At 39.1% G+C, this 24,956-nt stretch overlaps 1 protein-coding gene across 1 annotated transcript; it reads left to right on the forward strand.

The window, feature by feature from the left end:
- Window positions 1-4,662: 4,662 nt before the first annotated feature.
- Window positions 4,663-9,628, forward strand: LOC117342194 (circumsporozoite protein-like). The gene is made up of 3 exons (XM_033904251.1): window positions 4,663-4,755; window positions 4,824-5,223; window positions 9,276-9,628. The coding sequence occupies exons 1-3, from the start codon at window positions 4,663-4,665 to the stop codon at window positions 9,626-9,628; spliced, it is 846 nt and encodes a 281-aa protein (XP_033760142.1).
- The last annotated feature ends 15,328 nt before the right edge of the window (window positions 9,629-24,956 follow it).

The raw sequence follows: 24,956 nt of genomic DNA on the forward strand, positions 1-24,956 counted from the left end.
TTTGACTGAACATATTCAAAACATCACCCCCATAAGTCAAATTGCTTACAAGAGATTCACAGTCAGTGGGAGTGTGCTATAGATGTATATTGAATGGTACAATAACATCTCGGTAGTATGCCGGGGCCTGCTCAATGGAATTCATATGTGTAACAGAGGATGAATCATGTGAATGCGGTGAAAAATTGAAAGCAATAAAATGTTTGAATCTGTAATAAGTTAAAGCTTTATTTATTTGCAGCCAACTGTAAACATTTTATGTGTACATTTTTAATATATAAAACATTCAAATTGAAAAGGTACAGTTTTTAGCTCACCTGGTCCGAAGGACCAAGGTGAGCTTATGCCATACCGTCCGTCGTCCGTCAGTCCGTCAACAATTGACGTCTTCTTCATAACCACTGATCAGAATTTGACCAAATTTTGTCAGAAGCATCCCTATGGGGTGTGGACTCAAAATTGTACAAATGGTGGGGCTGACCCCCCAGGGGTCTGAGGGGTGGGGCCAAAAGGGGTAAATTTGGCTCTATTAATATAAATGACTTCTTCTCTGAAACCATGCAAAGGAAATCGCTCCTATTTGCCTGGTAGCATCACTATGGGGTGAGGATTCAAAATTGTACAAATGGTGGGGCTGACCCCTGGGGGCCTGAGGGGCGGGGCCAAAATGGGTCAATATACCTATATTGATATTAACGACTTCTTCTCTGAAACCAAGCAATGGATATCGCTCATATTTGCCTGGTAATATCACTATGGGGTGGGGATTAAAAATTGTACAAATGGTGAGGCTGACCCCCCCAGGGGTCTGAGGGGCGGGGCAAAAAGGGGTCAATTTGGCTCTATTAATATAAACGACTTCTTCTCTGAAACTGAGCAATGGATAATGCTTGTATTTGCCTGGTAGCATCAGTATTGGGTGGGGATTCAAAATTGTACAAATGATTGGGCTGACCCCCCAGGGGCTTGATGGGCGGGGCCAAATGTGGTCAATTGGGCTATATTGATATAAACGACTTCTTCTCTGAAAACGAGCAATGGATATTGCTCATATTTGCCTGGTAGCATCACTATGGGGTGGTGATTCAAAATTGTACAAATGGTGAGGCTGACCCCACGGGGGCCTGAGGGGCGAGGCCAAGAGGGGTCAATTTGGCTAAATTGATATGAACAACTTCACTTCTGAAACCAAGCAATAGATATTGCTCATATTTGACTGTGAGCATCCTTTTGGGGTCGGGATTCAAAATTGTACAAATAGTGGGGCCGACCTCCCTTGGGGCTGAGAGGTGGGGCCAAAAGGGGTCATTTTGGCAGATTTGACATAAACAACTTTTTCTATGAAACTAAGCAATGGATATCTCTAATATTTCACTGGTAGCATTCCCTTGGGTTAAGGATTCAAAATTGAACAAATGACGGGGCCAACCGCCTTGGGGCTGAGGGGCGGGGCCAAAAGGGGTCAATTTGGTTAAATTGATATAAACAACTTCTCTGAAACTAATCAATGGATATCACTCACATTTGTATGGTAGCATGGTCATGGGGTGGGGATTCAAAATTGTACAAATTTTAGGGTTGACCCCAACAGGGGGCTGAGGGGTGGGGCCAAAAGGGGTAAATTTGGCTAAATTGATATGAACAACTTCTTCTCTGAAACAGCTCATATTTGACTGGTAGCATTCTTTTGGGTAAGGATTCAAAATTTCATAAAGGAAGGAACTGACCCCCCGGGTGCAGAGGGCTGGGTCAAAAGGGGTCAATTGGTTTAAACATCTTCTTTTCTGAAACTAAGCAATGGATATCACTCATATTTGTGTGGTAGCATCCCTAAGGGGTTGCGCCAAAAGTCAATTTCATTTCATGGATTAATGCATTTTTTGGCATTAAAACCTCATGTACCCATTTAAAATGCCTATGATATAATTGACATAGCAATACCAGTGACAAATATACTTAATCATCATTCTTGTTTCATATATCATGAAATCCAGGTGAGCGATACAGGCCCTCTGGGCCTCTTGTTAACCTATCTGAGGTGTAAATTATTAACAGCTGGTATGACATAACCCAATCCTGTGCCTGACATGTTACTTGGATATCAGAATTACTTACCATTACTTACCTAGTATATTTTAAAATGGAATTTAAACCTGTGTTGAACATTTCAAACAAATATCGTCTTCCCAGAATAATATTCTATCAGAGACGTATATATATAGATATATTGGTCTCTCTATTCTATCTTTCTTAAAACACAGAGTAAATATTTTTTAGCCTATGTAATTTGGTCAGGATCATAATGTAAACATGCTCCATAACTACCATGTAAATTTGTAGTGGAAGGTTTTTGCGACAGGAAATGTTTGGTGCTTGATATATAATTCTTAAAGAAGAGATATTTATATATGTGATGTAGAGCCTGTCATGATTCAGGGCTTTACATTTAAAACTTGTAGTTATAAATACCTGTACCCCTAGTTATTCCTCCTTTCAGTGTCATTTTAACAACTCTCCGTATATCTGTCCTTATTCATGATTCTGATGTTGACCAACATATCCTATCTCTGTCATGTAACCATTAAGATAAAACGCCAGCCCTACATTCTACAATTTGGGGGTATCACTCGAATATGGATATGTTCTATTGAATGGTTGTATTTCTGCAACCACCATATTCTCCATTTTCAAATGAAGATATTCAGTAACATGGATCAAAACAGCTAACACAATCGTCAATAGCATTTCACAGTATTAGCTCTCTAAATCAATTTGTACATGTATACTTAGGTTACTTTTGATTTAAGTAAGTAGCTCTTGTAGATTTTCACTCTTAAACCTAAAATTCTGACCAGATTTGACTATTTCCCGTCCTTAGTTGTCAAATGTGGTTTACCATGAATTCGCGTTCAAATGAAGCTCTATGACCTGTGCCTGGTTTGTTTACAGGAAATGTCTATTGTTATAAAACCCTGTATACAAAATATACAAACATTAGTCCCGAGCTTATACGTATACACATGTTACTAGCAAACACATCCTATATATAATTAATTTGATACAGAAGATAAGCGTATGTTCAAAACAAATTGGACATGCATGTGTAAGCATTACTAATTAAAATCGATCGTTCGTAGTTTTGTATTCTATAAAAAGTAAATCATAAGTAAAATATGCATGTACACTAATTAGTCGGTGTAACAATACAGTGATACAAAAACAGCGCGTGCCACACTAGGGAATGCTCAAACAACAATTAAAAACAGAATTGTGTTGCCAGAGAGTCGAATACAGAATAAACTTATATCGTCAGATTCCAGCAAAGAAGTATGGATTATGTAACCGGAAGAGTTCCTAGAGAAAATTAATTTGACTTATCTCATTAATTAGCATGATCAGGAGAAATGACTTGAAGCAATTTGTAAAGTACTATATATCTTCATTACCAAACATTGGTCATGATCGAAACGTAGGTATTACAACATAATTTTAATCTGACATAATAATATTTATATAACACTAATTTAATACGATATGAATAAATCGGAAACATTTAATATGGGACGGAAGGTATCAATAGTGACAACTGTATTATTAACATCGGCGATAGAGGAATGGTGCGCGATAAGGCTTGCTCTGAAGCAACGGTCCCAAAACAATCTATTGTCATCGTCACACGCGCACTGCGGGACATAAATAATAGATCAAAGACAAGGTAGAAAATGACAGTCGCTCCAGGATTCTGCAGAACTCGTGTTTTAAGGTGTCCTAAAACAGCACAATTGCAAATTAAAGTACACCGCACCGTTGCAGACTCACGCTGTGTATCAATGTCGGCTGCTACCTCTTAAACGTCACAAATACTGCATGGAATTGCTGCTTCAATAATACAGGAAACCGAAAGAGTTCAAAGACTGCTGAAATATGTCTAACACCGTTGTTCGAAGTTAAGTTCATATACATATACGTATATATTCATCCCAGCACATTGTTAACAATATAGTTTATTGTCACAGCTGTCAAAACTTTGTTACTACCGTTACACACCGCTACCTCCGTTTTATAATGATAAATGGTATTTTTGGTAGACAGAACAAATTAGAATTAATGAGTTAAACTAGCGAAACACAAATTTCAAGATGACAATGCAGTATATATATTGTGTTGTTCGTTGACGTAAAACATCAATACAAGAAGCTACCTACAGACACCTACATATTACCTTATATAGTTTAATATCAATATAACACACATCTCTTTCTTTAATACGTATATAAGTAATATGTCATCCCTACACTTCCACCAACCCACCCGCCTTTCCGAGGTTATGTTGGAATGATTATCATTATCCAATGCTGTTTGATCCAAGCTACAGAGTCCAATGACTTAAGTCACGCAATCAACAAATATTTATTCACATGCGTTTTTGAATTCTGTTGTTCGTGCAACTATTGATATTGGATTGAAGAGGATTGGCCACGTTAATTTTACATTGATCACAAACAACATGCAATGTAATCGATAGTTTACCATATAAAATAGGTCTACTACATGGCGTATGAAATGTTCAAAGACTTACTAACCGTACTTCATCTACAAGGAGATCCCAATACAATCTATAAACTACCACATCACCAGCACACAATCCAATCAAGTTCGACAATGGAAGAGAAACAACAGCCCACTAGACGCAACACAGAACTCGACGAGGCTGGAACGCAAAACGGAGAGAAAGAAGATAAGAATCTAAAGTTGGTGATCATGTGATATGGAAAAAGCGGACAAGATAGTGACGAAAGAAACAGAATGATTATCAGGACAAGGCAGGAACGCGACATCACACACGCAGACAGGGCAGGAACGCGACATCACACGCAGGCAAGGCAGGAACGCCACAACACGCAGGCAAAGCAGGAACGCCTCAACAGGTAGGCAAGGCAGGAACGCGACAACACGCAGACAATGCAGGAACGCCACAACACGAGGCAATGCAGGAACGCCACCACGCAGGCAAGGCAGGAACGCCACAACACGCAGGCAATACTGGAACGCAACAACACGCAGGAAAGGCAGGAACGCGACAACACGCAGGCAATACAGGAACGCGACACCGCGCAGGCAAGGCAGGAAAGCAACAACACGAGGCAAGGCAGGAACGCCACCACGCAGGCAAGGCAGGAACGCCACAACACGCAGGCAAGGCAGGAACGCCACAACACGCAGGCAAGACAGGAGCGGGGCAAGGATAGAACGCGGACAACATAGAGACGAAAAACCCAATGATATTCAAGACGAGACAAGAACGCGACAACACGCAGACAAGGCAGGAACGCAACAACACGCAGAAAATGTAGGAACAGCGTAAGAATAGAACGCGGACAAGGCAGGAACGCGACAAAATAGAACGTGTTCACGGCAGGACGCGGCACGGCGGGAACATGGCAGATAGAACTTAGACAAGGCAGGAACGTGACAAAAGATAACAATTCATCAACTACCGCACGAGCACATATTGCATGTTCGGATAATCACTGACGGCGGAGAATTCAATATTTTTTTCTGGGGATTCAGCGATATATACCTTTACTTTTCTGATGTATTCTGCTTCTGAAGTGTATTTATTAGGAGATAAACGGTATGGCGACATGGTTATTGTGTGACTCATTATCTGTAGTAGCCTTCTAGGCGTCAGTGTTACGTAATATGAGATTTTACAGAACGATAAGCAGTTCCATTATCCACAAGTACACGAATAGTGATTGAACAGTTCTTTTCAAAATAAGTCAATATCCTTCACTCTTCACCAGTCAAAGCATGAAGGAGTTTTATACAATATAACTCGATTTTGTTCACAAACTTGCCTTAATTTCTCTTTTGTTAAATGACTCATCAGATCATTACAAGTTTTTAAAACTTTTTTTTCTGGCGGCACTACGATATTAATGCTCAATGTTGCCCGCTGGCATGAGGGAAACATCTCACCGTCTCGGACGAATATGGCATGTTATTGTCTACCTCCTCAAATGTATACCGGGCTTGAGTGTCATCATTCGTCCATCTGTCCATCGCACTTGTCTATTAAACAATTTTGCAGAATTTGTCATGCATACATCTAAGGTGGTAGGATGCCAACCTGTTCGGTTAAGACGTTTTGTAGAGTTCGACATTCACATTGTGATTATATACTGTTATGTTGCACGAGTTTAAATATCAATATTGTGCAGTTAAAATTGTTTTTGTTTTATTCATATTTTGAAATGGTCTGGACTTCGATGAGATTTTGCGTTTATTTAATTTCTGTCAAAGCGGGGATATTTGTTCTATGTTATTACGCTGGTGTCATTCAGAACCTCCATGTCTGTATAGAAGTTTAACATCATCAAGAAGTCAAGAATTTACAATTACCTACGATGTTGTTGTTGTTGTTTTTTTTTTTTTAAATTGTATTTGAAAAAATATATATGCTTCGAAAACATCTGTTTCTTTTCGCAAATAAAAAGTGCAAAAGAACGAAACTCAATGGTTTGGTCAAAAGGCCAATTATAAAGGTATGTCTGAACACTCAAAACACGTCCAGGCAGGTACAGAATAGTATAAAGTATAGTTCGCCGTAAAGACAAACTACCGAAGGGATGTTGTGTTGGTTTACAAGATTTCACCTACAGCTATGGCCATACACGTCTTGGTGAAATGATCTGAAAGTTTTAACTTTCCTCAACGTTAGCGAAACATGTATGTTAACAATAAAGAGAAGGCCACTCGAAACACACAAAAGGACATTGGAGAAATTTACAATCACAATGTACCATACAGACAAACAATCGCGTCATCGGCTAGAACAGATATGAATGCCAGTGGATTGATGCACAGTCTAGTGAACAGTCTAGTGAACAGGTCTAGTGAACAGTCTAGTGGACAGTCTAGTGAAATGTCTAGTAAACAGTAGTGAACAGGTCTAGTGAACGGTCTAGTAAACAGTCTAGTGGACAGTCTGGTGAATAGTCTAGGAACAGTCTAGTGAACAGTCTAGTGGACAGTCTAGTGAACAGGTCTAGTGGACAGGTCTAGTGAACAGGTCTAGTGAACATGTCTAGTGAACAGTCTAGTGAACAGTCTAGTGAACAGTGTAGTGAACAGTCTAGTGAACAGTCTAGTGGAACAGTCTAGTGGAACAGTCTAGTGAACAGTCTAGTGGACAGGTCTAGTGGACAGTCTAGTGAACAGTCTAGTGGACAGGTCTAGTGAACAGTCTAGTGAACAGATCTAGTGAATAGTCTAGTGAACAGTCTAGTGAACAGGTCTAGTGGACAGTCTTTTGAACAGATCTAGGGGACAGTCTAGTGAACAGTCCAGTGAGCAGTCTAGTGGACAGGTCTAGTGGACAGGTCTAGTGAACAGATCTAGTGAACAGTCTAGTGGACAGTCCAGTGGACAGTCTAGTGAACAGTCTAGTGGACAGTCTAGTGAACAGGTCTAGTGGACCAGTCTAGTGAACAGATCTAGTGAACAGTCTAGTGACCAGTCCAGTGAACAGATCTAGTGAACAGATCTAGTGACCAGTCTAGTGAACAGATCTAGTGAATAGTCTAGTGAACAGTCTAGTGGACAGTCTAGTGAACAGTCTAGTGAACAGTCTAGTGAGCAGTCTAGTGACCAGTCTAGTGAACAGATCTAGTGAACAGTCTAGTGAACAGTCCAGTGAACAGATCTAGTGAACAGATCTAGTGGACAGTCTAGTGGACAGGTCTAGTGGACAGTCTAGTGGACAGTCTAGTGAACAGTCTAGTGAACAGTCTAGTGGACAGTCTAGTGGACAGTCCAGTGAACAGTCTAGTGGACAGTCTAGTGGACAGTCCAGTGAACAGTCTAGTGAACAGTCTAGTGAACAGTCTAGTGGACAGTCTAGTGGACAGGCCTAGTGAACAGATCTAGTGGACAGTCTAGTGGACAGTCCAGTGAACAGTCTAGTGAACAGTCCAGTGAGCAGTCTAGTGGACAGGTCTAGTGGACAGGTCTAGTGAACAGATCTAGTGGACAGTCTAGTGGACAGTCCAGTGAACAGTCCAGTGAACAGTCTAGTGGACAGGCCTAGTGAACAGATCTAGTGGACAGTCTAGTGGACAGTCCAGTGAACAGTCTAGTGGACAGTCTAGTGGACAGTCCAGTGAACAGTCTAGTGAACAGTCTAGTGAACAGTCTAGTGGACAGTCTAGTGAACAGATCTAGTGGACAGTCTAGTGAACAGTCCAGTGAGCAGTCTAGTGGACAGGTCTAGTGGACAGGTCTAGTGAACAGATCTAGTGGACAGTCTAGTGGACAGTCCAGTGAACAGTCCAGTGAACAGTCTAGTGAACAGTCTAGTGGACAGGTCTAGTGAACAGATCTAGTGGACAGTCTAGTGAACAGTCCAGTGAACAGTCTAGTGACCAGTCCAGTGAACAGATCTAGTGAACAGTCTAGTGAACAGTCTAGTGGACAGGTCTAGTGGACAGTCTAGTGGACAGTCTAGTGAACATGTCTAGTGAACAGGTCTAGTGGACAGTCTAGTGGACAGTCTAGTGAACAGTCTAGTGAACAGTCTAGTGAACAGTCTAGTGGACAGGCCTAGTAAACAGTCCAGTGAACAGTCCAGTGAACAGTCTAGTGAACAGTCTAGTGGACAGGCCTAGTAAACAGTCCAGTGAACAGTCTAGTGGACAGTCTAGTAAACAGTCTAGTGAACAGATCTAGTGAACAGTCTAGTGGACAGTCCAGTGAACAGTCTAGTGAACAGGTCTAGTGGACAGGTCTAGTGGACAGTCTAGTGGACAGGTCTAGTGAGCAGTCTAGTGAACAGTCTATTGGACAGTCTAGTGAACAGTCTAGTGAACAGTCTAGTGGACAGTCCAGTGAGCAGTCTAGTGGACAGGTCTAGTGGACAGGTCTAGTGAACAGATCTAGTGGACAGTCTAGTGGACCAGTCCAAGTGAACACGTCCAGTGAACAGTCTAGTGAACAGTGGTCTAGTGAACATGTCTAGTGACGATCAGTGGACAGTCTAGGAACAGATTCTAGTGGACAGTCTAGTGAACAGTCTAGTGAACAGTCTAGTGGGCAGTCAGTGAACAGTCCAGTGAACAGTCTAGTGAACAGTCCAGTGAACAGTCTAGTGGAGTACTAGTGAACGTCTAGTGAAATCAGTGAACAGTCTAGTGAACAGCTAGGACAGTCTAGTGGACAGTCTAGTAAACAGTCTAGTGAACAGTCTAGTGAACAGGTCTAGTGGACAGGTCTAGTGGACAGTCTAGTGAACAGTCTAGTGAACAGTCTAGTGGACAGTCTAGTGAACAGTCTAGTGAAACAGTCTAGTGAACAGTCTAGTGGACAGTCTAGTGGACAGTCTAGTGGACAGTCTAGTGAACAGTCTAGTGAACAGTCTAGTGAACAGTCTAGTGAACAGTCTAGTGAACAGTCTAGTGAACAGTCTAGTGAACAGTCTAGTGGACAGTCTAGTGAACAGTCTAGTGAACAGTCTAGTGGACAGTCTAGTGAACAGTCTAGTGAACAGTCTAGTGGACAGTCTAGTGGCCAGTCTTGTGGACAGTCTAATGAACAGTTTAGTAAACAGTCTAGTGAACAGTCAAGTTGACAGTCTAGTGAACAGGCCTAGTGAACAGTTCAGTGAACAGTCCAGTGAACAGTCTAGTGAACAGTCCAGTGAACAGTCTAGTGGATAGTGTAGCGAACAGGTCTAATGAACAGTCTAGTGAACAGATCTAATGAACAGATCTAATGAACAGATCTAATGAACAGGTCTAGTGAACAGTCTAGTGAACAGATCTAGTGAACCGTCTAGTGAACAGTCTAGTGAACAGTCCAGTGAACAGTCTAGTGAACAGTCTAGTGAACAGTCCAGTGAACAGTCCAGCGAACATGTCTAGTGAACAGGTCTAGTGAACTGTCTAGTGAACAGTCCCGTGAACAGATCTAGTGAACAGTCTAGTGAACAGTCTAGTGAACAGGTCTAGTGAACAGTCTAGTGGACAGTCTAGTTGACTGTCTAGTTGAACAGTCTAATGAACAGTCTAGTGAACAGATCTAGTGAACAGTCTAGTGAATAGTCCAGTGAACAGTCTAGTGGATAGTCTAGCGAACAGGTCTAATGAACAGTCTAGTGAACAGATCTAGTGAACAGATCTAATGAACAGGTCTAGTGAACAGATCTAGTGAACAATCTAATGAACAGTCTAGTGGACAGGTCTAGTGGACAGTCTAGTGGACAGTCTAGTGAACAGTCTAGTGAACAGTCTAATGAACAGTCTAGTGGACAGTCTAGTGAAGAGTCCAGTGAACAGTCTAGTGAACAGTCTAGTGAACAGTCTAATGAACAGTCTAGTGGACAGTCTAGTTAACAGTCCAGTGAACAGTCTAGTGAACAGTCCAGTGAACAGTCTAATGAACAGTCTAGTGGACAGTCTAGTGGACAGGCCTAGTGAACAGTCCAGTGAACAGTCTAGTGAACAGTCCAGTGAAGAGTCTAGTGAACAGTCCAGCGAACAGTCTAGTGAACAGTCTAGTGAACAGTCTAATGAACAGTCTAGTGGACAGTCTAGTTAACAGTCCAGTGAACAGTCTAGTGAACAGTCCAGTGAACAGTCTAATGAACAGTCTAGTGGACAGTCTAGTGGACAGGCCTAGTGAACAGTCCAGTGAACAGTCTAGTGAACAGTCCAGTGAACAGTCTAGTGAACAGTCCAGCGAACATGTCTAGTGAACAGGTCCAGTGAACAGGTATAGTGAACAGGTCTAGTGAACAGGTCCAGCGAACAGGTCTAGTGAACAGATCTAGTGAACAGGTCTAGTGAACAGTCTAGTGGACAGTGTAGTGGACAGTCTAGTGAACAGTCTAGTGAACAGATCTAGTGAACAGGTCCAGTGAACAGGTCTAGTGAACAGTCTAGTGGACAGTCTAGTGAACAGTCTAGTGAACAGTCTAGTGGACAGTCCAGTGAACAGGTCCAGTGAACAGGTATAGTGAACAGGTCCAGTGAACAGGTATAGTGAACAGGTCTAGTGAACAGTCTAGTGGACAGTGTAGTGGACAGTCTAGAGAACAGTGTAGTGAACAGTCTAGTGAACAGTCTAGTGGACAGTGTAGTGAACAGTCTAGTGAACAGTCCAGTGAACAGTCTAGTGAACAGGTCTAGTGAACAGTCTAGTGGACAGTCTAGTGAACAGGTCTAGTGAACAGTCAAGTGACAAATATAAAATGATTAATGTTTCGACCAGAAAACTATGCATGTTTATCTGTTTCCCCGGGTGGATAACGAGCATGGAACATTAGCGAGTTCCTGGTGTGACAAATAGCTCTGCGCCATTGGTTAGATTAGAAATGGGTTGCAACAAATTGGCACGTTGTAACAAACTGGCATGCTACCAAGCTAAACAGTTAACTGTTTGACTGTTGTAGATACATTCGACCTTTGAATTAACAGAGAAAGTACAGAGTATGAATGGTGGAGTCGGCGACACAGCATATAAAAAAAACATAAAAATGTCAATGGTTTACAGAGAACACATCAGTGTCATTTGCGGATTGTTTCCAAAGAGAGTGAATTGGTATTGCGAGTTTAAATGTATGTCTTCCTTTTGATTAGTAACTCCGATTGTCCTTGTCAGCATCCCGATTCTTTTTACTAGGAAACTGCATATTATCATCCCGACAAATGTTTTATTATTCATTTCGACTTCTTGGTAAACAAATTCATTTGACGCCATGTGGAACCCTGAGAACACCCGAGGGATAGTCTTTAGAGCAGAATAATACTGCATAACAGACAGGCGATATCATTGGCAACATTAAAAAGCACTTATTTCCGGCGAACTCCGAACAGCATCACCGAACGCGTTAAACGTTTTCAAGCGTTTGGCACCACGGTGGACTAAAATGGTGAAAAAAGGCTGGGAGTATGATTATATGAACGATCCATTTCTGATGGAAATGTGGATAAACTTTTACTAACACATAAAGGCAAACTCGAGGGGGAAATATCGCGTCATTAAATCTCAGCGATTCATTCCTGGTGAAATGCAAGAAGCGTGTCACGAGTAGGCGATAACATGTTGAGCAATATAAAAACAACACTTAACTCGACTGTAAACATGCTCATCAATATCATCGATTCTATTTCCTGTCAAATTTTCTGTTTCCAAAATGTTCTATCAGACTAAGATTTCTCTCTGGTGTTATTTGCTAATATCGAAGCACAGGTTTTAAATAATTGGCTTGCGGTACAAACGCAACAGGCATATCGTCGACGTTGGAAATATATAAGGGTAGAGTTTTTAAGGGTAGAGTTGGGGGGGGGGGGGGGGGGGGGGGGGCTGTCGTATGTCATCCAGAACAATAGCAGTATCTTTAGAGCTAACAAACAATACAAAAACATGAGCTGGTTTTGATTGACTATAAAACTGGAGTGACTTCAGCACTTGGAGACATCAATATGTTAAACCAATCAATGTAAAGATGTAACCGTATCATATACATGTACATACAATTTCAACTTAATTGATACTAAGATGTCGCTATTGTCCACAATACTATACAGTCTATATTGACATATGTATATCTATCCATCTTTTCATGTGTTGTATAGAATATATTACTTCGAATCTCACGTTTTAATATGTCTGGAAATGTGCCCGGGTGAAAATAAAAAAGAAATCGAAAGAGAAAAATTAAATCAAAAGTAGCAGACGGTAGTATGATAGCCTGGTCATGAGTGATTTATTGTTAAGCAGATCACTCTTGAATTATAAAATGCAGAGAAGAAATAGGGAAATGTATACTATAACTGGTATAGATAATATGAAGTGGTCTACACATGCTAAAAAAAAAAAAAAAAAAATCGGTTCGAGATTAAAATTTGGAGATTATCCGAAAGTGCGTCTTAACAGTAAAATAGCTTCAGTAGCAAATATTTGATTCGTAGCTAAAAGAAAAAATGCTGATCATATGTCAAAACAAGCTTGATTCCGCCATCAGGGTACAGATCTTTAATTTCAAACAGAGCAAGGAAGGGTGTCAATTGTGTAAAAAAAATCATGATATTTTGCAATGTTTAAGGTTTTTGATACGGTTGCCATGGTTTTTACAGGTCTGAAATACAGAGAAAAAAGGTGTTCATATATCCTTCAATGCTGCATTACAATTGCAAATGTTATGTGGATCACAGATATATATAGTTTCTATGTGTAATACCTAATGTTGATACGGTAACCCGTCTTAAGTTCGTGACATCCCTCTTTGGCCCAGTGTTGTGGTGTGTACGCAACGTCTGAAATACAGAGAAAAAATGTGTCTACATATCGTTCAATACTAAATACAAGCGCAATGAGTCGACAAACGACGTTCTCTTGTGTTTTGTAATCTGCTCACAATGCTGTGTAACAATCTGATGTTGCCAATCTCACTGATTCTCTGCAAAAGATGGACATACTCAACAACTATATGCAGAAAAAAACATATCTAGTCATAATTTTTGCATAGATATATCAATTTTAATATGACATCTCATTCAAGTTAAGTTCACTTGTGATCGGAATTACTCGTTGACTTTAGGTATGTTTGATTCTTTAATTTTACAAGTACGCTGTCTTCTGCTCCTTTATAATTTGATCGTCAAATTTAAGAATGTCATTTCGTATTTAGCTACCATCATATAGATGTATGAGCTATTTTCTGGTTTTCACTATTTTCCATAATCTTTAAAACTGTGACATTTACAAGACCCATTTGTCAAAATCATTTTCTTTATCTTACTTTCTTCTGTTGCATATTGTATCAAACGGAAGTCTGCGCACGCCAGCGGAAGTACCGTTTTAAACATAAATAATGATTGATTGATCCGGGGAATGTGTCACATGATCAATACGCATCGCGTGCTCCTAGATTATACCTAATCTTAGTCAGATCATGGCAGCACAACCATATTTTGCAATTATGAGTTTTAATTAGAGGCCGTAATAAAGGACCTAAGGCGATATTACGTAATCAGGGGATGATAATGGAATGATATGGTGTAGCCCTGCGAGTTCCGAATCATATTTAAGTTTTTAAGCATGTGTCTTTTAAGAGCATAGCTTAATCAATGTCCATATTAATTATTGTTCACTAATTACCGTCCGGAGGCCAGTTTACTCGCCTCGGTCGTCCTGGAGCAATGACAAGCACAGGAAGGATATTTTTTTAATTTGTTGCCACATTTTCTTTTCGAATATCTGGATATATACAATACAGCTTGTGCTATTACATATCAAATATATTTATACTTTGTTTAAAAAAAACACAACGAGTTTCAATATTTACGGTACAGCTCATGCTACGTATTACAATTCATCTACGCTTGTTGAAGAGTACATCAGGATCTTTAACGTTTGTTGTAGAATAGCTGGACATTTACGGTAGGGCTAGTATATTGATATGTTTTATTGTAGATTATCTGGACATTTACGGTATAGCTCGCGCTACGAACTGTATCGTCTCGCTAGAACAAATCGATCGATTCCAGTGAAAATTCTGCTGAATCAGCAAGAACTGGTAAATGTATTGGAAAAAGTGCGACTGCAGCGAGAGTCTAACCTAATCAGTGTTCTACAGAACAACAACAGCCAGGCTTCATTGATAACTCGACCGCGTCACAGTCATCTCTCATATATAAGTAGTCTGTATGGGTTAAGAAAAGACAAACAGATTTCAATCTGGAGCTACTGTGATAATGGTGTAATTAAGATGGGTTAAAAGCAATTTTCAAGGTAGTTAAAATGTACCTATTCCACTCCACATTTGTAAATTTGTGAATAACAATACTCCTGCAGATACATGAAGAGGGATATGCTGACAACAGACAGATACCAAAATTGACAATCAGACATTAGAAACCATGTAATAATCATATATCAGAGGCATTGCCTTAATCAGATATCAAAATCCATTCAATAATTAGATATCCAAAGTCATTCAATAATTAGATATCCAAAGTCATTCAATAATTACAGTAGATATCAAAAACCATACAGATGTCAGATATCAGAATCCATATAATAATCAGATATCTGAAGCCATGCGATAGACAGACACTGGAAGCCTTGCAATAGTCAGATATCAAAATCTCGAAACTTGGAACCAACTTCAGCCTCCTACAATAATCAGATATCTGAAGCCATGCGATAGACAGACACTGGAAGCCTTGCAATAGTCAGATATCAAAATCTCGGAACTTGGAACCAACTTCAGCCTCCCACAATAAACAGATATCAGAAGCCATGCAATATTCAGCACTAAACCATTGCAACTGCCGATGACAAAAAACATCTTTATATGTTTGGAAGTTAATTATATCTTCATTGAACAGAAAAACCAAACGAATAAACCGTTTTTCTACCATATGGTCCTCCAAGTTAGAGGTCAAGGGCAACATGTCTGGGATTTGTTGAGTTGTTCGGTTGTAAAATTGTAATAAAATGATTCTTTATTTTTACAATAATTGTCCTTTTTTTCCTCAGCTCTGTCGTTATTGACAGGTAGGACCACACTGTAGTTTACTTTAAACGTCGTTAACTGACCATTAACATATTGGTTAAATCTCTATTTGGACGGACAGGTGTTAATGACGCTCTATAAAAGGCAAGGTACATTAACGCCGAGATAGAAAGGTTAGCCACCTCGAGCCGGAGTAGATGTATCGGTGGATACACAGTGCCATAAATGATATACGGACTTAGCCACAGTTTGTATCTTACCTCTCTGTAGCTACATGGTTTGTCAATCATTTTCGTACATTAAATACAAAAGTCTTTGAATATATCCCAGACCTCGCGTCTGTGTAGTTACTTCCATGTTTAATGGCTACAAACGCATTTTTGTGCGTCTGTTTTCTTATATCATTGTCACAATGACTTTGTGGAGTTTTAAGCATACCTTACCTGGGAGCTCAACCTGTTAGAAATATTGATATTCGTATGATTTTTGTATTAAATCGAGATATTTAAATCACCCCTGTTTGTGTAGGTTATACATAAAGACGTGTTCCTGTTTAAAGATTGAGTGCAATACATCTTATCCTGCCTTAACAGCTCATTTTCGACAGTTATATTTCTTAATATGCTGCCATATACAGTAATCAAACTACAATTTATGATAATGAGTCCTTTTCAACTGTATTGCTAAAATATTTAGCCCCACGATGTTAAATCTAATTATTATCAGCAATTATGTGAGTCCCATCAACATTCTATGAGTACAGGACTCGGGACTCGCATGTAGATCTTTATTGCCTATACAAAAGAGGAAAACATCATTTTACAGTTTATTATTCACGTGACCTTAGCACATTTTCAGATACTGCCAGAATTGGAGTCTTCGGTTAATTTCTCTACAGTCCCATATCACGTACATGTCTTCTCTTTAATCCATTGGCAAATACTGTTTTTCAATTAATAATACTTTATTTCCAACAGGATTAGGATTTCTCTGCTAAAGAAGGTTACTAAGGTGTTTCACTTCATTGTGAACATGGGAAAAGGTTTTGTCAGTGTGAACATTTGGTGTCTAGTTTGTGTTTACGACACCATTCGGCTATGACAATTCACATCAGTCTGGCCGGGCTGTTTGACTTTCATTTGACCTTGGCATGGTAATTTTGGGATCTAGCAGCCCGTGTCGAGATAAACTGGAAGATACACTAAAACCTTCAACGCCTTTGTAAACAACATGTAATCTTTATATAGATCTACCTAACTCATCAAATACTCAATTGAACTTTAACGATGGATAATTTCCACGAAAAATAAAATATCCACTTTTGATGTCGGGTATTGGTAATCATGATAAGGGAGCACTCTCTACACACCTCCCCACGCCACCACGCTATGAATCTCCTAAAAACGCCCTACCATCCACCAATGGGCGACCTCAGCTGTATCATTATACTATTACAGACTTCCATGGTCTGATGATTTCGATTAATTGCAGTGATAAAGTAGGTGTTGTAATATAGTTTTAAAATATGTGGGTGTTTGTAGTACATCATTAATGTGTTCCCTGTAGAATCCAAAATTTAGAAACAGGAACAGATTAAACATTAACCCCCTCTTAGTCAGGTTATAGAGATGTAACCATTACTCCCTCAAGAAATGACAAAAAGTGTCAATAACAAGCTTAAAACAAACTTTCAACGACACCAAGACTGCGATTCTATGTTTATTTTACGTTATGTTTGTAGGTAGGGTATTTAAATGGCAATTTCAAAAGTATTTTAGGGCATCGGTGTTGAGGGTAGCGATGTTTCAGGGTATCAATAATTGAGGGCATCGATGTTTGAGGATAGCAACGAGAGATGCTGAGAGTAGAAATATTTTTGATGTAGAAACCATTCAAGTTAAATGTTTGGAGATAGAAAGCAGGCGATTTAATATGAGCGTTTTATAAATCATTTTGGTGGGGGGAAATGATTATTGAGGTAAATTTGTCTGAACTCCTGAAGAGACGTTATACAGTAGACCATGTATAATAAATTACACATCAATGAAACATTAACTATTATTTGAGATTTATTTTCCCTTTGTGTTTACACCTACCGTCTTCTGTTGATCAGACAGCTGTCTACACGACATCCTAGTACAAGTCTATACAAGATAGAAACTTGAATACAACTTATCACAGCTAACTAAAGATATCAGTGATAATCTACAGAATTATTTTTATCGCCATGTCACAAAACTCAAAAATCCCACCCCGACAATAATTACAAACATCTTCAATTTAAACTTCTCCGGAGACACAACCACGTATTGGTTGATTTGTTCTGGTAATGGTTTACAGTCCAATGACTTCTAAATCAATCTTTGGACAATTAATGTAAATGTATCTTCTTTCCCGTATCTCCATCATCAGTGTGTATGTATCTTTTAACAGTTATGATAATTTGTACAAAAGCTGTTTGTTATGTGTTCCGTTCAGGGATGAATTGCATTTTGTTTAAAATGTCAAAAACAACAAAGAATAACGACATTATAGCTAAACCATAATTTGAAATTTGCATGGAAACTCTTAAAAATGACAAGATAATAATACCATGTGATCCGGAAGAGTAAGCGTCTTCTACTCCATCGACGTCACCCGCCATACAAATCTAGGTCACGACCACCCCTAAATACAAATTTAGGTCACGACCACCCCTAAATACAAAATTAGGTCACGACCACCCCTAAGTACAAATTTATATCAATTAACGGTTAAGTCACAATCTCAAATGATAGTTAGGGTGGTGACAAAGGAGTCGCGGACGTTGTGCTATTGCAGAATACTACTTTGTAAGTTCAGAACAAATAATTATAGATTCATAGTGAAAACTAGCAGATGGAATCATGTAGAATACCCACATAGAATCTGTTCATACTGTGATATCCATGAAATAGGTGACAAATTAATTTTTTTGTTGCGATTTTAGAAAAATGTTTTCAGAGCTAATGAATATTGCTAATATCAACATCTGTGCAAGTTGACACAAGTTTTGTTTAAAGAATCTTATAATTTGTCCTACTGATTGATACACTGTATATACGTTGAAAGTTGCATAATATCTTTTCTCTGTATATCTGATTCATGAAAAGAAAATTCAATAAAATAAAATTGAAAGGTGAAAGACGTGACTATACGTATTACTTGATTCCCGATATCTAACCGAACAATGGGACCATCAACTGCAGGGTTTCCTGACCGCCAAGTATTCGCTAGAAGGAATACATATTCGGTACCTTGCTGATTCCAATGGTGTTAATCGATGTTTTTTCCCCTTTAAACGATAGGCAGCCAGCAATACCAGTATGTCTATACATCCACTCAGTGCTTAGATTTACATCCTGCTTCACAGCAAGCTAACTCGGACTTCGAATAAATTATAGTAATGAACTAAGCCCTAGAAGATGTTGCAACTCTTCCAGTGTAGCCCCGGATATCTTCTCTGTTTTCTGCAGGCTTCAGCAAGATTCCATCTTCATTCCAACAATATCTGACCAATCCCTTTAAAATGTTATTTAAACAACAGTGGTAATTACCATAAAATCCGTTTACACAAATTCATTTATTACAGCATTGAGGGCCATTTTGATTGCGTATATCGTTGTAAAACACAGTTGACAACGAGCATTAGAATATGTCAATTGCTAACACTGCGTTCATGCTACCGTATTCACAATCAAAATGACATTCGCTATTAGCATAAAGTGTTGCACCATAGTGTAACCTCTCCAAAGTGCAAAACCCTATCCCCGCGAAACGTAGCAATTCTTCTGTGTAACTTATAAGGAGATGTTGACTTGGGTAGGTACATGTACTACGATTTAGACACGAGGATAAAGAGTCTTTATTGGCACACCATCGTGTGATAATTTGATCACTGTACATTAGAATGTATTATTACTGAAAAGCAAACCATAGATGGAAAATGAGTTATCGCATCAAGTGGTTATCTTCCATTATACAGCTAACGTCCCTAGGCGAAGCAGAGGGCGCTGATACCGACTTACGTCCTAGAGGAAGTAGAGGGCGCTGTACACTGATATCACTGGAAGCGTTTTACTTTGATAATCATGTCACGCTGTTTTGTCATCCATCTTCCCTGGAGCCTATGAATTTTTTATTAGGGCAGGCTTTAGTATCATATCCTGGAATCAGCGCATTTGTTAGTGTATGGTACTATAGTAAATAGGAGGTTGTGTTTTATTTGAGTTGGAAAAATGATTGAAACACTTATTTTCTGATACAATTTTAAAAAGAAACAGGGTCACATTAGAAGTAGCCTGGCTATGACATGTTCATTCGTGTGATTTTATCTGACAGCCATGGCAGATCATCGACAAGGTTTGATGGGAAATTCTTTACATCCATCTACATTACTCATTACACCAATCAGATGGATTTGCTTTCATTTAATGACTTTTGTTACCCCGCGAGGTAGACATGATCTCGCCACAGCTGACACCAGGACCAGGAGCAAATTATAGAGTACCACGACGTTAGATTCCATGATTGGCCACACACAGGTAGTAAACAATTCTCAGACCGTAAACATCGCCACTGATAATAAGTCAGCCAGAACAAAGACACAGGGTTCAACACCAAGCAGTGATAAAACATGGAACAATATCTAGATAGTACTCTAACAGCCATTTCTTTGATCAGTTAATAGAAGCCTTCACACAGGCGCTAGCATTTTGGCACTAATGCAACAGTTCCAACCGAGAAAAAACCAAGAGAACACAAGAGGAGTGCTCTCATTCAGCAAGGGTAGTAATCCATTGCCGAAGGTTACGTATAAACAAGAGTACATCAAACCGTATTGAAAGTAAAAGTCGTAAATGTTGTGGTTGGGAAATCACAGTAAAATTAGAGTAGACAAGACAAATACGTCGTTACGTAGAAGACGCTTCTCGTTTGCTGTGACGATAGACAATGGTCGCACTCTGTACTAATTTCCCTGGCAACAAATTCCCAGTGCAAAACAAGGGTCGCTATTATCAAAAGTTCGCTGTTTACTTTGTCCTGATGATACATTCGTTGTGTAAGAACACAAACCGCGATTTTCAAGATGTTTATGTTTCCTTTAGCTTTTATATACACTCCCAGTGAAGAACTCGGGTCGCCATTATCCAGAGGACACCGAGTGGGTTGTCCTTACGATAGATTCCCAGTGAAGAAGACGAGTCACCTTTACTCAGAGGACGCCGACTGCTTTGTCCTAACTATTCATAGTAAAGACCACGGGTCGACACTATTCATAGTGAAGAGAAAGGGTTGCCATTATCCAAAGATTGCTGTTTTGTTTGTCCTGACGATGTACATTTCCAGAGAAGACCTCGGATCGCCATTATCCAGAGGACGCCGTTTCCTTTGCCCTGACGATAATTCGCAGTGAATAGCAATTGTTGCCATTATACAAAGGTTGCTGTTTCATTTGTCCTGACGATGAACCCAGTGGACTCTGGTGACGTTATGTCCTATTGTTTTCGTGTTCGTAATCCAACATAATAAAGGTGTCAATTAGAGGTCATCACTACCCTAACTGTCAATTAAACGCACGTTGTTTTAGTGTCTACTGAGACACGTCATTTAGTATTAATTGCATGGTCAGTTCTTGTACTGTACGTTAACAGGAAGGTAGCCTAACACTTCTTTAACTTCCTGGTGCTTGCTGAAAATAAACACATCAATGTACGTGTACATGTAATAGCAAAGTTGGTATACTGGAAGAGACCAATTATCATTTTTCTCTAACATCTTCATGTATCAGATCGAATGAAACATTTTTGTGTGTAATGGCATATACCCTAGGCAGCTAACACAGATTTCATAGTTTTGTACTTCAACGAGATAATGTTTTAAAGTATTTTCAGAAATGTGAACGGCATGGTATGGTTTACATTGAGAACATTGTTAAGCTTTAGATAGTGTCTCCGATAAAGAACTTTGTCAATTTAAAGGTGCAACCGAGAGGTTTTTTACGGGTTAGATAATGAGTATTTCACCGCTGTTAACTACATTTACGTCGACCAAACGTAACACACACCGATTTCATTCACTGAAAGCGACTACTTTGTCAGGTATCCGGTACAAAATTCGGTGATCATTAAGTAAATATTACAACAATATCGACGTATTGTAGTCGTGTCCACGTACCACCTCGTCACCAGACAGTTTTACGTCTTACCCTGACATGATATCGGGTTTTGAGCAGGTTGTTGAAATTTTCTTTAGTTTCATTCCTTCGTGTTTCAATAATTTTTTTTTAAAAACCAATTAGTAAGTTAGATATCATGCCGAACATTATGATTGGGTCCTGAACGGCTTGTCTGATTTCATTGAGAGCTCATTTCAGGTACATAATGATATCGGGCATGTTTTGGTATCGATGGAAATAGTTAATTGCAAATTTAATTTTGTCTCTAAAAATTTTACAATGACATAACACGATATTGTGCTGCTGAAGAGAACTTACCCACGGACCTTGAAGGCATTAAACTGTCTATCCTATTTTAAACCTTAAAAAAGATACTTTATAGAATTGTATAGGTCCTTGGCCTGACGAAATGTCCAGGCAGTGGAGCAAACCGAGAGAAAGTCGTCCTACACGAATTATATTGGTAATCATATATCTATATCATTTTCAAAAAGAATTATGATAAAACAGTTATTGTATTCTGTCTATGAAGACCTTAAATGTTTTGATATTTAATTTTTCCTTGATATATTGCTTTGTTTGAGCGTCCTTTGCGATGGTGATGTTTGACCGTGGATCACGTTAATGATGACTAAAACAGAAAGATATAACTAATAGATAAATGAAACTCGGCACAAAACGCATTATTTTAATCGGCGGAATTAATAGTGTATAAAATCAATCATAGAAGGTAGCAGACTCACAGGTTTATTTATGTAACTATGGTTAAAAGGAAAGGCGTGTGTACGTAAACTGTTTAATTGTGTGTAAAAACAAATCTAATCATTTTGGCTAGACGAAGTCCAGATATACATATGTAAGTAGGGATTTATACAGATCTGTGATTTCGATCTAATTGTTTGGACAGGTCATTGGTAATACCTCCAATGGTAGTGTGTCTCTTTCATCAGCGATGTCATCCGATAACATCCGACAACATCCGACAATCTTGCGATGATATCTATGTGTCAGACTAGTCAGATATATTATTATACAGATTTGCCGTCAAATATTTGAAATGGCTTTGACATCATGACATATCGGTTGTTTGTTATCATATAAAACAATCACCTACCTTTCTATCAGATCATTAGTCCGATAGGTGACTGGTCAGACCGCAAGGCCAGATCTGGTTTACAGCTATCAACACACATTTTTGACAAACAGGCCAATTATCATGTTTATTGTGTATGTTATGTTTCAATTGAGAAAAAGAATTTGGCGACTTTATTTCCATGCGATACCGTGTCCTTGACTGATTAAATGTGTACATATGTACATTTAACTTAGGTTATGGCTATGGTTATAGTTAGGGCTATGGGATATGGTTATGGTTATGGATTGGAAAACCAATTAAGGATTGAATCTTGATTTGGTCGATTTCATGGGGTCATTAATTGAGTTGCTCTTGAGACAAATTTAATGAACTGCGAAGCAGTTCATGTTGAATTTGTCTCAAGAGCAACTCAATTCATGACCCCATGAAATCGACCAAATCAAGATTCAATCCTTATATTTCAATTGTTTTTTTTTCGAATAAAAAAGTCGGTCTAGATATTAATGTCTCGAAGCTTGTGCAACTACAAATGCGGAAAAGCCCGAGGAGTTCCGGATTGTGCATGTCTAGTCGGCCGAGTAAAATAGTCCGCAATTTTAGGATTAAAAATAGCATTATTTTGTCAAAATAGAAGTATCTAGCTTATCTGGTATTTCATAAAATACAAGAATACATTATACATTTGATAATTTTAATAATTATTCCATGATTATAACAACAATGTAGAAAAAGTGAAATCGTTCCGTGGAAGGATTTTAACCATGTATTCATACGCACTGATCAGTGTTAATCTGGTCAAATTCATGAGCAAATGAAACAGATTAAGTTTGGTAGTTTCATTGAGTCCAACTCGAGTAGAAATTGAAATATTTATAATTGTAGGTAATTATATAGAATATACCCTCATAGATTGTGCTGTGAACCTATCTATAATGTAACTGTGAGCTGTATTATGATTATGATGAAAACACGGTGAGAGTTAGGAACGACAACTCTGGGTAGATAGAGACTAACACAGTAATAGTAAGGAAAGACAACTCTGGGTAGATATAGACTAACACAGTGAGAGTAAGGAACGACAACTCTAGGTAGATAGAGACTTACACAGTGAGAATATGGAACGACAACTCTGGGTAGATAGAGACTTACACAGTAATAGTAAGGAAAGACAACTCTGGGTAGATATAGACTAACACAGTGAGAGTAAGGAACGACAACTCTAGGTAGATAGAGACTTACAAAGTGAGAGTAAGGAACGACAACTATGGGTAGATAGAGACTTACACAGTGAGAGTATGGAACGACAACTCTGGGTAGATAGAGACTAACACAGTGAGAGTAAGGAACGACAACTCTGGGTAGATAGAGACTTACACAGTGAGAGTAAGGAACGACAACTCTGGGTAGATAGAGACTTACACAGTGAGAGTAAGGAACGACAACTCTGGGTAGATAGAGACTTACAGAGTGAGAGTAAGGAACGACAACTCTTGGTAGATAAGCGACTAACACAGTGAGAGTAAGGAACGACAACTCTGCTTAAAGATTGCCTCAAACATGTTAGATCTACACCAAGCAGTCAATAGTCATTGATAATATAATGGACTTTCCTAGGGAAAGAGGAGTCGCTCTAGGGCTGACGGCAGATAGAGTACTGTACAACCCACACGTGGATGTCCGTGGAACACCCGGGATGTCATTTAATCTACTCTTGTTCACGCTCCGACACGCACCTGACTGTGATCGGATCAAACTATCAAACTCTGCCCTGAATCTAATATATTACCAAATCCTCCATGACGCAACGAATGCCGATGGCCATTGTAAGCGAAGGTCATCGTGTCCTACACTAAATAATAGCTCAGATAAACACTGGACAATGCCCTACCTTAAAGACTTCACTGGACAATGCCCTATTTTGAAAGCTCCACTATACTTTTGTTGACGAAACCTTGACACCAGCTTTGATTATAGCACAGTAGCGAATAACAACTAACCACTCACATTTAAGTATGAGACCTACACATTTAACAATGGTACCTAGGTATTCAGTATTAAAGGACAAACAGCAGTGTGACCAGATCTAGTCAGTACCAAAGGTAGGACTACGGAAGTCCGTGGTCAGACAGAATGATATCTTTCCT

This window comes from Pecten maximus, chromosome 2 (assembly GCF_902652985.1).
Source record: "Pecten maximus chromosome 2, xPecMax1.1, whole genome shotgun sequence".
Classification (NCBI taxonomy): domain Eukaryota; kingdom Metazoa; phylum Mollusca; class Bivalvia; order Pectinida; family Pectinidae; genus Pecten; species Pecten maximus.